Source organism: Mercenaria mercenaria, chromosome 8 (genome assembly GCF_021730395.1).
Source record: "Mercenaria mercenaria strain notata chromosome 8, MADL_Memer_1, whole genome shotgun sequence".
Taxonomy (NCBI): Eukaryota; Metazoa; Mollusca; class Bivalvia; order Venerida; family Veneridae; genus Mercenaria; species Mercenaria mercenaria.
Window position 1 is genome coordinate 5,553,311 of NC_069368.1, and position 15,847 is coordinate 5,569,157.

Consider the following 15,847-nt stretch of genomic DNA (forward strand, 5'->3'; position numbering starts at 1 on the left):
GTGCTTTAAAATGGTCATATTGTCTGTTGACCGCCAGAAGGTGCTATCAGCAAATGATATAAGGCTTATAGCACCTTTTGACGGTCAACATACGAAATTGCCTACAGAAAAGATACATAATCTTGCATATAAAGGGTATAATTATCAACTACAACAATGCTTGCCATTCAATCACATTAATATTAAAAAGAACAAAACTAAAGTGCCTGTAATTTATTCTTTTCTCTTTTCAGAAGAGTAATTTGGTATGTTGTTCCATTCTATGATTAAAACTCGTTGTGTATCCGATATAAGCCTCAAACACAAATAAACGCATATTATTTAGAAAGATTCAGGACATAGGCTTGTTTATTCATGCAAGCTATATAAACTTGAATAGCTTAACCCCGCAGGATAGAAATGGGTTCAATGTACAATTTGTTATAAAATCGTCTATTGCATTAAATGGAAGTTATTGTCTTCGAGTGGCACATACAGGAACGTTCATTATCAACAATAGCTTTGGTGGCTCAACATAACATGGTTACTAAAATAGTATAGACGAAATAGTAAATGAAATGCAAGATATTTATATGGTAAAATTAATTAAAAAAAACAGTGAAAGTTAATACCAGTGTTGGTTAATGCAGATCTGTACTGCATATTAACGTATTCTGTTGCAATCATAATAGTGCTGTATTACCTATATATACAATAAAGTTATGACTTGTGTCTGTTTTCATATTCTGGAAATCTATTGTATACCAATAGATCAGTATACCAATCGTATTTTCATTTTTGAATTAGTTGGAAAACTGATGTAAAAAACATTTATTGTACTGTATGATATAAAAGCGAAGTAATTTCATCTACAAACAAAAAATAAACTTAATTTGGGTGCATGTGAACTTGACCTTTCCACATGTCATATTGATTGTAATGATGAATATTTGTACAGAGGTATGTAAATATACATTCATGCATTAAAAGTTACAGACCAGACAAAAATACCAAAAAGTTTTATATCCAGGTGTGACCTTGGCCTTAAGAGGTTTGGTCTTACATGTGACGAATCAGTTTGCTATGGCGGCTGTTTTTGCCAAGTAATTTTGTTACTTGAATTTTCATTCATACAAAGTAAACTAAATGACCTGAACAAAAAATATTTACTATGTTTGACTGCTTAGTGTTCCATTGATCTTGAGACAGGGACCTTGGTATTGCATGTGATACATTTTAGGCAACAGTTGTGCAACGTATTTTCAAAATAATTAGGTTAATGGCAGGATTATGAGTGACGGACTGAAGGACGGACTGATGAAAGCAGCCCATTCTTATACCCACTTTTTTCTTCGAACATAAACGTTTCAGATATTGTTATTTTTATTGTATACCTGTATAAATTCTGTAAAAAATCGGCTTTTCATTCACAATTAATAAATTATGAACAGGCAGAAAAATCCGTATTATACCTTTTAAAGTACGTATTGTACTTTTTGTATTGTATGCTGCCGGTCTACTTTCGCTTAGTTCAATTTTAATATTGATAAAAATTGAAATTTTAGTTCAGTTACCAAAGCAAAATGTTAAGGGTCATTAAAACAGTAGCTAGATCTGGGATTTTGTATTCGGCTCTAGTTGATCTTGGTCGGATCACATTCGGCGCTTTCAAGCATCGTGAAATCCGATCTGGCAAAATTCCACTACCAGATCAAGCTAAATACGGTTAAATATAATACCCTTATTGTATTGTTTCAGTACAGTTTGAACAGTTTAATAATTTTGTGAATCATAAATTAAGTAATAGAAAGAGCATTAAAACTCGAGGGTAAACGATTTGTACGAGGGGGCGTTTACCCGAGAGTTTTAATGTTCTTCCTGTTTTGTATCATAGCCATCCATATATGGTAGTTCAGTAGGCGTTCCACATTGCAATATACAGCAGTTCAGTGAGTACTTACAATCCTTGCTTTACAAATGTGTAAAGCCCAGGTAAAATAAACCAATGCGAGAGCAGAAAATCAATAGACTTTGCTGTATATTGTCCCAGACACGCTGGCATACTTTCCTATCCAGCAGTGCGGAAACTAGCGTGCGGGTATTATATACCTGCACACTTTTAGTTACCGCACCCTGCACTCAATGTATACAATTTAGCTGCACCAAATTTGTTAAGAAAAAATACCGAGCTATGATACAAATAGGTAAAATGACTTCACATGCCGTCCAACTGTATTTAATTACAAAAATACAAACTAGTTTCGCCTTTCGGCTCTTCAGTGTACATACAAATGTAACGTGACGTTACTATATAAAGTTCAATTTGCATATATATATATATATATATATATATATATATATACAATTTGCAAGGAATTAACAGCAGTAGACTTCTGTGATTTTTTCAATTATTTTAATTCAATCAATATTAATTTAATATTTTAATATATATATACTTCACTGACTACTTGACTTTATCAAATCGATAATTATATCTTTGAGTTTTCTCTAAGTCTGTTGCATTAGGTCTCATTCGTGCATTAGGGTATTCATGAAAGGAACAATATCTGACGCAGTTAGCATACAAATAGGTTTTCGTCTGTAACTTTTATACCAAGATTGTCGAAAACATATGTCCAAAGAAACAAGTAACTCTTTGCTGCTATCAAATGTTTATTATAAAATAAACACGTATTTTAAATGTGTGTTTTCACAGTAACGACAAGATAACATAAACAGTAAGTTACAGTATGGTAACGTTTATTTTTAGTGGCGTCGGGGAATATGCCAACAAAAATACTAGCCAATATATGTATTATGTAAGTGTTTGTTATGTGAGATGATCTTGGCAGTATGTGGGCGTCGCTAAAACGTACATGTACTTGTTAACTCATAATTACAGACCAATATTCGATATTGTCAAGTAACTTATATGTGAAGTTTGCAAAATAGCAGCATAGCGCAATGGGTTCATATAAACTGCGTTCCTATCCTATATAAAAATTCATTTAGTTATATAACAAAACATTTACTTGTTTTGACGTAAAAGTTTTTTAATCTAAAGTTTCTTGTTTAACGTGAGTCGTCGACGAAAGTCCTAACCTGAAATGAACTGAACAATTTATTTCCAGCTGAGCCCACGGCAGGTGTCATATTTACCTCCTCAGCATCCGGTCTAGGCCAGTACTTCTGGAAACGGTACCAATTTAAGTATATCACCCAGCACTGAACACTGGAAGGGATATTAGCCCCGATCGGGAATCGAACCCGGACGGCTGGCGTTGTGGCCTAGCCTGGTAACCACTACGCCACTGACTCTCTGTATTTAGAGAGCTTTAATGAATATAGGACATAATCTTATTAATTTACGTATGTACCAGTAAGCTGCATCTGGTAAAAGATTGCAGTTTAAAGTATTTTCTATAAAGATTTATTCAAAAGTCATTAAGGTAGTTCTGCACGTTTGATAAACTGGAAGTGATGGCGTAACGTCATTTTTTCCGGAAAACGTAGAATAAAGACTGGATTCTGCGTACGGAAATGAAAATCACTTTATGGATTAATCGCAACCTGTGAGTAAATTTATTACATTGGCTCTGTTGCATCATTTCTGAAGTCGTAATGTGACATTAAAACATATCACACGTTAAATTATTCAAAATAATGTCTTCAAATTAGCGTGAAATGTCCGGTTTACTTTAATCATGGTCAAAATCTCAAGAATAAGCGCACGGACCTATACATTTTATATCATCAAATCATAGGCCATGTCTTTATTTACAATTGTGAGAAAATTCATCAAAATCTACATTGTAGAACAATTTCTATACACGAAAATGTTATGAATGTTATGTTTTGCCCATAGACTCCCGTTATGAAGTATTGCATGTGTATTTTTCAAATCAGTCTAGCAAAAAAATAAACAAACTACCCTATCTTTTTTATTTGCTGAATTTTCTAGGTATATTCTGAAGTGTAATCAGATTCTGCATTGTAGAAACAATTCCGATCAGAATGTGCAGAACTACCTTAACTTTAGAGATGCTTGTTAGTCCCCTACTGGTTGAAAACCAGTTTCGGGGACTATATGAATGCGCTTTTCCGTCATTCCGTCCGTCTTTCCGTCCGTCCGCAATTTTTTGTCTGGTCCAAAATTCTGTCATCAATGAAGGGATTTTAATATTACTTGGCACAAAGGTACCTCATAATAAGACGATGTGTCATGCCCAACATTCAGATCCCTAGCTTAAAGGTCAATGTCATACTTGGCAGTCAAATGTTAACATGGCATGAACAGGGTCTGTTTCGTGTCCGGTCCATAACTCTGCCATCCATAAAGATATTTTAATATTACTTGGCACAAATGTTCCCCATGATGAGTTAACATGTCATGTGCAAAACCCCGACCCCTAGCTCAAAGGTCAATGTCACAATTGGAGGTCAAAGATCAATAGGGTTTTTTCCTGTCCGATCCAGAACTCTGACGTCCATCAAGGGATTTTAGTATTACTTGGCATAAATGTTCCCCATGATGAACTGACGTGTCATGCGCAACACCCAGAACCCTAGCTTAAAGGTCAAGGTCACACTTGGAGATCAAAGGTTAATAGGACATTTTTCCTGTCCGGTGTATAACTTTGTCATGCAAAACAGGATTTGAATATTACTTGGCACAAATGATCGCCACTATGAGAGGGAGTGTCATGCACAAGAACCTGGTCCCTAGGTCAAAGGTCTAGGTCACACACAGATGCCAAAGGTCAGATACAAGAATGACTTTGTCTGGAACACTTCTTCTTCATGCATGGAGGGATTTTGGTGTAACTTGGCATAAATGTTCACTATCATAAGACGTATTGTTGTTGCAAGAACCAGGTCCCTAGGTCTAAGGTCAAGGTTACGGTTAGAGGTCAGATGCCAAATTCAAGAATGACATTGTCCGGAACATTTCTTCTTTATGCATGGAGGGATTTTGATGTAACTTGGCACAAATTTCACTACCATTAGGCACTCTTGTTTTTTTTTTAGAATTATGTCCCTTTGTTGTTGCTATAAATAGCTTATTTTGTAACTTACTTATTGCAGGCCGCAGGGAAAAATCGAGACCAGTTTTCTGTGGTACAACATGCATGTTACATCCAATGTTTAGGTGTATTTTGACCTATCTCTACCTGGTAAAGGGTTTTGTAAGGACTTATATGGATACAAATTTTAATCCAAGTCTTTTGTTTATAACATACTGTATTATAGTGCAATATTGTTTATACATCATTGACAGATATCAGTTCATTATGCTATGCTGCGAAAGAGAAAATTAGGTGCCTTCCAGTAGGGGACTTTGTATTGCTTGGCAATACTTCATTCACTTGTTAACTAAGCACTGAAATTTATGCTCATTGTGTAACTTTGAAAAATTTGTTAGTCTTAAATGTTATAATGTTACGTAGATTTTAGTGAAATAAATGGTACTCCAAATAAAGCATGATATCTTAGTGCTAGACAGACATTGCACACAGTTTTTTATATTGTGGGAGTGGGGCATTTTATTCATTAAAATTATGTGAAAGCGACGTGTAAAAGGATCTTACAAATATAGAAAGAAATCGAATTATACCTGTATTATGCAAAACAGTTTTTCATATTGTGCATCATTTGTGTTTGACGATATGGTTCAGACAACTAAATTCTATAAAGGGGGATAATTTAAAACATAGGCAAGGTAGACTCATGACATTTATACACTTCATTTTCTTTTAATGTCCTTTATCATTGTCTGAAATTTCAACAAAAACGATTGAATAATTTTGAAGTTATTCTTAAGAAAAGAAATGTTATTTGTAAGTTTAATAAAGGGAGATAATTATAAAAAGTAAGCCATGTAAATTTATTGTAATTGTACAAAGAAGTTTTCTCTAATGTCTTAAATCATTGAATGAAGTTTGAATAAATTCCAGTCATCGCTTTTGAATTACGTATTACTAGTGTCTTGAGATTGACATTGTCTTTACGTGAATAGTTACAGTGCATGACCTGTGACCCTAATTTTAGACATTGTTTCTATTGGTCATGTTCTGTTTTAACTTTGCATCAATTTTAGATTACTAAAAAATATTTTCATAAAACATTTAGGGTACAATTTTCAAGAAAAGTAGCCGGTACATAATCACTGAAATAAAAGCTGCACAGAAAAATCGCTTAATCAAAATTTCATAGCATGACTTTTTGACCCCTCTGATTTACACAAAACATTGTTACATTTTTGGAGACAGCTATCAAAGTATCCACGATAACCGGGTAGGTTCAAGTTTCAACATAAATGTTGTTTTCGGGCATTAACATGCTGGCCCTCATAAAGTGATTTCTAGGGCACTTTTGTCACTAAAACCACCTGACTTTAAGGGAAGGACAAAAGGAGGATCTATTATTTTGATCAGTTCTGAACTGGAAAGAACTATGTATACTATAGCATCTTTTGCGCTGCTCATGCAGCTCTACGTACTATTATTGTTAGTTTGTGCTCGAACTCAGTAATACTGCATTAGTACCTGTACCTTCTTTTTGGCTTATGACTAGTGTATGTGTGTCCGGGTTTAACGTCTTTTTCAACAGTGTTTAAGGCATATAAACGACAGTGTCTACATGTAGCAGTGAGCACAATGGCCAACTTTATAGTGCTGCCTCACTGGAATATCACGCCGTACACACGTGGCTTTATACCCCACCCAGTCACAGAATACTGACACCGGGCTGAGGCGTATGGGAAGGACAAAAGGAGGTCTATTAAATCAGCTAGTCTCTTCATGAAATATAATTTGCTCTTCAACATCACAAAAATGAACTGAAAATTTGGTAACTTTTGCCCTCGCGCAAGTTTGACTTTATACTATACGCAACTCATTATCTTTGGTGTTGCCCATTTTTTAAAGTTATATATTTTGATACATAATTATTGAATGATTTTCGAACAAATGTCTATCTGGTATGACATTTCAGAAATATGTATTCACCGTACTTTCGTTTCAGAGAGAAAATATCCAAAGTTTGCAATCAAAGAGTACACGTCGAGTGAAGAAAAGACGTTTTGCATCACAGACATTCTAAATGGTGCTATAAAATCGAAGACAGAACACATTGTTGTAATATACCAAAATTTTGAACCTCTTTCGATAGTCAGAACGGAAGGATTTCGGCTCCAGTATTCAGCTGTAAACCATTCATTAGCTAATATCACAGATAGTACGGACAATAGATTGGGTAATATTAAATACATTAATCGCTGACATTTTCGTTCTCCGTTATGAGGCAGTAAGCGGTGCAGTTATTGTCTTTCCGGGCCGATTTTTGCCTCATAGAGCGCAGCATTGAAGTTTTACCTCTAAATAACATTTGTCAGTCATGAATTCATTCTTTCAAATTTGCGATTAGATTCATTGATTTAACATGCACTACTGGATGCACATACCATAAAACATGGTTTAAAACCCTGTAAAATATCCATTAAAATAGGTAACCCCATTAATTCTTGCATCACTTTATTTGACAGGTTTCAAAATATTAATGGGTTACATGTTAAAATACCATTAAAACACCCATTTTTGACCATGAATCATGCAATTAAAAATTTAGTTTGGTAGCTAAAAAAGTTAATGGCTTTGAAAAATAGTGAAATTCTGTATATTTTGAATTTAACAGGATTTTTCATGGCCCTTAAATTTGATTTAATGCCCATTAAATGTTCAGATTCTGTACGATTTCATTTAAGAGTAAACTTAATGACCCTTAACAGCAATGTGATGCCCATTAAATCCTACATTCTGCAAAATGTGATTCGTATATTTTCTTTTTTTTGGTTTTTGGCTTGCACTCCCATTGAATTCTTATAATTCCAGTCCCATATTGTTCTAAAATGGACTTTAATCACAATAAATACATAGTACGCACACATCGTCTATAATATATCATGATGTTATATTTAGTGGCATTAAAGTTATTTCCCCTCGATGCAGTTACGCCAAATTTTCAAATGTTTTCCAAATTGTGTTCCTACAAAAAATCGAAAAAATGTTAATTTATTTGATAACATCAATCTACATTATTTTGGTAAGTGTAAATACGTATTGATGCATGCCACTTTTCTGTTTTTGTTTTTCCTGTCCAAATAATCAGCATTTGTATAAGAAAATGGGTGGGGTAAGGAATTTACATAATAAAATGTGTTCAGACCAGTTTAGATTTTCAAATTTTCCAATCCTTGAGTAGAAACTAAGGTTTATAGAGAAGTGAACAGTACACATGATTGTGAAGATTTACAGTCTGATTTAAATTCATTTGGGGCATGAACAGACCAATCGCTTCTTCGTTTCAATTAATCAAAGAGTGTGGTACGCTTGCTTGGAGAGGGAGGAAGCTACTTGTGATGCAATCCCTCAAACATTTGCTTTTAGCTGTTTAAGTGCATGCACCTGAGCTCAAAGTACTGAAGTAGAGCTAAACTGTGATTGCCTATTGTGCACTGACATTTTCATCAACAGTTGCTTTGGAACACCTGATGCCTAATGTCTGTACCAATAAAACCTTGGTCAGAATGTTTGTCAATATTATAATGTTGAATAGTTAAAACTACCCACATGGTCACTTTAATTCTATCTATTAAACCGGTACCTGTAAACCCTTCTCAGTACAAAACAATACAATACAATATCCATTTATTTTCTCATTTCATATGAACATATGACAGAATAAGGATACAATATGACAAATGTTTGTAAGAGCTGTTGCATGTTTTACATTACAAAATAATGAGAGAAAAAAGAAGAAACAAATGTTCTTCTAGCATTTTACTAAACAGTATATATGTATAGATACTTTAACATGTGTAGTAATAGGTACTTTAAATCAATACGGCAAATATCAATATGAAGTTGATTGTCTTAAGATGTCTAATTCTGATGGCAATTTTTATGCCCCTTAATTAGATATACCATTAAAATATTACGAGCCCATTAAAATTGAATCTGACATATTTAATGAGACCATTTATCAATTTTTTTAATAATTAACGACCATTAACAGAGTATTAAAAAATAATGGCCGCATTAGTTCTTACTAATTAATGTGGAATTAAGGGGTAATTTTTAATGGCACATTAATATCATGCCTATTAAAATTTTTCATGGAGTTTTAAGGAGCCTGTTAACTTATTTTAATGGCTTATTTTAAGCAGCTTTTGATGGCCTTGTCATTTGAACAAGGTATATTTTACCAGGGTTTTAATATACTTATTTCATGGCTTTTTAATGTATGGCATTAAAACTATGGTCATGAAAATCCCATTAAATAGTAAGAAGTAATGGGTGAATTTTAATGGTGACCTGTTCAAACTCTGTTAAAACCGTTTGAAAAAATTAAGGCCAATTTCAGGACCCTTTTAATTGGATGTGCATCCAGTAGTGATGAATGTACTTCTTTCGTCGCTTAAGAAAATCTCGTTTCATTTCTCTTCAGAAAGCGTTAGTTTGTGAAGTATTTTTTTAAATTACCCTTTAATACATAACACAGCATATGAAGTAAATAAAAATTTTACTTATAAACTGTTTGGCTGGTCACCATGCTCTGTCCACTTAGATAGACTCATGATTATATTTTACCATTGACAGAAGAAATAAAATTAAACGAATAGCTTTCTTTCAAATACTATTTTTTCTCAGAAGTGTAAAATGTTTGTTATCTGGAGTTAAAAACTAGTTTCAACTATAGAAAACCTGCCTGATCTATATCAAATAATATCAAATTGTTTGATTTGTTTTAAAGTTAGGTTCAGTTTAAAAATTGACAATTCAATGTCAGAAACTCGGTCACTAATCTAATAAAGACAAGTCGTTATAATACGCCAAATCATTTACCTGAATACACGAAGCACGATCGGAATGTTTGCCTTTATGAATTCTAGCTGAAGTTTAAACTGACTCATCTGGCGTAGAAAAATGGGTGTGGACTGACTTAAACAAGCGCTATCGCGTGGTAAATTAAAATATACATCTAGGTGCTTTGTTAAATATATGAAAATGATATTTGTTTTACCTCCCATCGGATTCTAGCCCTTTCATTGGTTGAATAGTGTCACGTGGTTGCCCTCTATATTTCTATAGTGGGCCAGTGGGTTACCCTACATGAAAATTGCAATTCAAAATGGCCGAAATTTCTTCTATATTTCTTCTTTAATTATGACTTAACGTTTTATTTTTCAGGTTGACTATTCAATGAATGAAGAGCTATCCTACTTGCCCGGAAGAAGTAATTAAGTGGCCTCGCTCTCTATAAAGCATACTGATCCTACATATTTCCGTAGAGGGTCAGTAACAAACCCAATAATTAATATTATTCCAAAACTTTAAATTGCAAATATTGTTATTTGCTAAACAAAATTACTTCATTGAAGACTACGAAAATGAAATAAGAAACATTAACTGTGCTGTATATCATACAAATAAGATATGAACTTAAATATCGATTTGTGACTCTATATTTCATAGGTGTGTACTTTAAGAGCCGTCAGTTCGTCAAAGCTTTCGTGTCAGATCCATTAATATTTTATATTTCACGTTTTTTAAGACTTGTATACATACTCGTTATAATATTACGATATTTTTCATAAGGACAACATATGTTTATATGGTCCATTTTGTGTCCAGTTCATATCTCTTGTTAGTTATCATAGTTATCATGAGATTCAAGATAGTTTGCTATCAATTATCAAATCAGGACTGTCACAACGAGTTCCATAAACATAGCTCCAAGGTCAACATTGTCCAACATTGTTTTTCATTAAGAAACTTTGTATAAATATTTATCAAAACATGTTTTCGAATGACTTAGCCTGGGGTGAAAAATTCTTTTATGTGTAGAAGCCTGGTTTTTTTACACCATATAAAGCTTGAAAGATGCCATATGCCTTATGCTAGAAAATATATCAGATAGTAAACAAACATGACAATATCTAGCGTTTAATATTTATAATGTTACTGTATTTAATATAACTTAACCAATAGATGAGTTCGATTTCTGCACGTAAAATCAACGCTATAAGTGGCCTATGGACTTCAAAACACCCGTCCCTTACCGCCTTTTGTCTTAAACACTGCTTCAAATGAAGATTTTTCTTGTGTGTAGGGAAGCTATCCAGCTTGCTGGCGGATGGATAGGGATTCTACCTAAGTACTTATCCATACGTTAAATAACATTCAAAGGGACTACACGGGTCTTCTACCATCAAATTACTTAATTAAACAAACGAAAAGTGAAACCGACCTCGTCCAATGTTAGTTAAAGTCAGATCAGGTAAGTTATGGTTTGGAGCAGACAGGAAAATTCCCCTTCAAAAGTAAATAAATTTGGTCATGACATTGACCTTAAATCGACAATAACAAATGTCAAAATATTTGAAAATACCAATAATAGTTGCTTGACCGAGCTGCAAAACTCACATATTATGTAACATATGAGACATAGTTATAATAAATACCGTACGGATTCTCTTAAAATACTACCAAAAAAAAACCTAATCAGCAACTTACTTTAACAACATTTCACGTTGAATCATTATATTCAAATATACCCAATGCCCTAGGAATAAAATCCGTAAAAGTTCGAATAAGTTACACCCTTTAACAGCTTCACAAATATTTACAACTCTAAAGCATTATTACTTTTTGCAATCAAATTTATTTTCAAAAACAACACATTCCATTTTAATGATAAAATTTACCGACAGAGCGAAGGCAATGTTAATGGCGTGAAATTTGCACCAAAGTACGCCATATAGATGATTAAAAAATATATGATAAAAAACTAGAAAATATTCTAGATGATATTTTTATTGTACGGCCAAAATTGAAAACGGTTACAAAAAGAGCATTAATTTATTCAAGATGAATTAAGAAAGACAAGAGCAAACAAGACAAAAATTAATACTTCACTAATCAACATACGAAAAATTTGCCACATTATTAGAGAAGGTCGAAGAAATCTAAATGACGATGCTGCATTTTATTATTTTGTTTCACAAATTTAAATAAAATCATAAATGGATTAGAAAATCAGCCAAAATTAGGAAACTTCTAACGTCATTTATTGAATTAACAAGGAAACCCAGAAATATAGAAACTCTTCTACAAGCCAATCATCATATTGTGGTTTGCTCAAAAGATTTACTTAAGATATTCCGAACTCAGCAGTCTCGTTACCGGATACAGTTATCTTCGAACCAGATATTCCCATTTGCATCTACAACCAGTAAGAAAAGTCTAATAGTATCACTTCTGCAGATCCTAACGGGTGGAAACGGTTGAATTATATTGTTTTATATTACTAAATTGGATAAGGATAATCAAAATGTAAAAAATAAGGGCATCTTAATTAATCTGTTTTTCCCTATTGAATATTCGTATTGTCAATAAATACTTTTTGGATACGGTCTACGACCATATGAATTGTGTAAAACATCCGTAGTCCTCCGCACCAGTCTTGTAAATTAATCCTGCGCAAATCGTCTATGTTTTTCTAGTAAGAAAATATTTATACTTTTTATACTTTTACTCTCACACAAAAAAGGAAACCAAACCTGGACGCTTTTAACGTTAAGACTTACGTGTAGAAATCAACTGTACTACATTTTGCTGACGCTTACTGATTGATACATACAAGCGGTAAAGTAGCATCCTGTCAATTGTTATATGATGCGTACTCATTATAATAATGTTTCCATGTTTCTAGAGATAGTATTTGTATTATTATATGTTTATGAATGGAAAATCTACGTCATCGTTCGTAAACATTAAGATGTATTTGAACACTATGAAACTGTTTTGAACCCTTTATTCATTTTGTTTTGCAGGTATATCTTGGCCAAATTGGAGGAGTGGATATTCCATAGGTAAACTATTTTCTTTTGTGTTTTTTCGTTTTACGAGATATATACACAGTTGCAAAGTAAAGCAAACTGCATACTGTCAGAAAGTCTTATGAATGGCGACTGATTTTGTAAGATATGCTTGTAAATATACAAAATCTCGAACTATAATTGATGACGACGTTAACGGCTACTAAAATTAAAAGTTCTTACTACTAACGTAATTATATTTGACAGCTTTTGGTTGGCGGATGAATGAAGAAAATTTCCCTGCAAAACATGATTCAAGGGTTATAGTTGAATGTATCGCATCGAATTAAATATTACCCTACTTACTGTACAAGATTTAATCTTCTTGAACTTATGACCTAAACTGGATAAAGAGAAAACAAATGGCACTTTAGAACGAATATTATTCAGTGCCTTTTAAATTGCTGTTAAACATGTACAATCAAGGCATCATATTTGTCCATAATTACTATGTTACATGATCGTTAACTTATGAACAGCTTTTGTTTTAGATCTGGTACTTATGCCATGTACATATTATATTAATATATTTGTGCTGCTGTTTTTGGAAACAGTGTTAAATTTCAAAACTGAAACTTCTTTTTTGTGAATAATAATCCCTTAAATTAGGCGTTTCTTTGATTCAGTACATTATAAACGTCATTTGCAATCCAGACTGAAATATTATTCCAATCGTTGCTAAAATCGAAAATGCCTTATTTCTTGCTGCGATATTTGTTGAAACGTTTAACATACTAATAACAAAATTTCACAAAATTGTGTACACTAGGACTGTATGCATAAGGTATAGAATACATTTCCTTTAGCTCTCAACGAGTGCCTTATAATAATTATATTGTTGTACACAGAACTTGTGAAAACTGCCTGTAGTCTTGGTAAACTGGGGGTAGTAATACTGATGTTGATATTGTCGAAAACGGATCTGTATGAAATTTTCCGATTTACAAATTTGATCTTTGTTCGTTATAATAGTTCTATGCCACACTGCATATTATGTTTATTTTCGAATGAATTCTTAATGCCAGTAAATCTAAACAAAATATTCCAAAACCGTAAAACGTCACTTTTATTTTCTTCATAATCCAACAGTGTGGAATATATACTTATTTTCGCTCGCTTAATCCCTAAAATAAAAGTATTCTTAGTTTTATAAGTGTTCTGCTTATATAAGAAATCGAAAAAGAGTAAACCGTGGAACATGATTGGAATGGCAAACATGAATACATATAATTCAAATAAATGAGGAAATGAGTCCAACGGAGCAAATGTAAACAATATTTCGAACAGCAGCATGCTTATTTCAAAGAGCCTGCCTGAAACGTGCAACGCTAATATCACGCAAATCCCGAAAGACGAAAGGTTCCCCCACATCATATTATAATAAAGAGCAAACCTTAGAAATAAAGAGAAACTTACATAATTCAACACAAAAGAGCAATGATGGCCCTATATCGCTCACCTGAGTTAAATTGCTTGCTTGATCAAATAATTTGCTAAAGCTGCAAAAAAAAACCCCTGAGAAGTGACAAGTGGTAAAGATTCTTCAAGATGAGTATTGAAATCTGTTAAAAATTTATACAAATCTCTTTGCTGTAGCTTCAAAAACAAGAAAGTAGGTCATTAGGTCAGGGCTAAGAACATTAAAGATAAGTATTTGTCATCCGAATTTCAAAGTTGAGTCTTAAAAAAACAAGAAAGTAGGTCAAGGTCACAGTCAAGTGACCCCTAACTACTTGAGGCCATCAGATCAGTTAATCATAATAAAACAATCTCTGAAATATCATCAGATATTTTTTGAAGTATTATTTTCCTATATAACTCATAAACAATTGAACCCCGGGGCGGGGCCTTTCTTCACCCTAGGAGCATATTTTGAACAATCTTGTTAGAGAACCACTAGGCAATGCTACATACCAAACATCAAAGGCTTAAGACTTTAACTTTCAGACGAGAAGATTTTTAATTTTTTTCCCTATAAAGGTCTATGAAAAATCATGGGGCCCCGGAGCAGGGCCTCTTTTCACCCCAGGGACATAACTTGAATAATTTGGTAAATGACTATTAGGAAATGCAACATACCAAATATCAAAAGCCAAAGCCTTGGAGTTTCAGGCAAAAAGATTTTTAAATTTCTTTTTCAATATGAGTCTATGAAACACTTGGTACTCACGGGTGGGTCCTCTTTTCACCCTAGGGGCATAATTTGAACAAACTTAGTAGAAGACCATAAGGCAATGCTACATACCAACTATCAAAGGCCTAGGTCTTGTGGGCTCAGACAAGAAGATTTTTTTTCTGCATAAGTCTATGTAAAACTAGGGACCCCAGGCAGGGCTTCTTTTCACTACAAGGGCATAATTTGAACAATTTTCATGGAAGACCATTAAATTATGTCACATGCCAAATATCGAGTCTCTACGCCTTGCGGATTTTGACAAGAAGTTTTTTCTTTCGGTCGCCATGGCACCCAGAGTTCTGTGTGGAATGCAATTCTTTGAACAATTTAAGTCAAAAATCACTTTGCTTATGACAGAAGGCGTAACAAGAAAATGCTTGTAAAAAACATCCATTTCCACCACCAACACAACGGCCACCTCCACGGCCGCATGCCGCCACCACCACCACCACCTCCATCCCTACCACCACAGCCAGCCTCAACCCCACCCCAACCAATCACCGCCACATCAAATACCATCGCCGCAGCAGCCGCCGTCCGCCGCCGGCGCTACAACTACCGCCGAAGTCACTACCGTCTCCGATGCCTTTTGTCAAAAGCGTAAGAATGTTCAACAAAACTTGTAAGAAGATAAACAGTGTCTTATTGATAAAAAAAGACTTTTTGTCCCTGTTTTAAAAATGAATCAGTGCCTTGTTTGTCAAGAGTGGTTCTCTAGACGTGACGTCATGCTGAGACATCAACGTAGTAAGCAT

General features: G+C 33.7%; 1 protein-coding gene across 2 annotated transcripts in view; it reads left to right on the forward strand.

Moving 5' to 3' along the window:
- The window catches only part of LOC123523149 (uncharacterized), a 251,417-nt gene that overhangs the window by 78,745 nt on the left and 156,825 nt on the right, over positions 1 to 15,847 (forward strand). For both annotated transcript variants that reach the window (XM_053549270.1, XM_053549271.1), the window contains exons 6-7: positions 7,003 to 7,233; positions 12,872 to 12,910. In XM_053549270.1, coding sequence (XP_053405245.1) covers positions 7,003 to 7,233; positions 12,872 to 12,910 — 270 coding nt within the window. The remainder of the gene's footprint in view (positions 1 to 7,002; positions 7,234 to 12,871; positions 12,911 to 15,847) is intronic.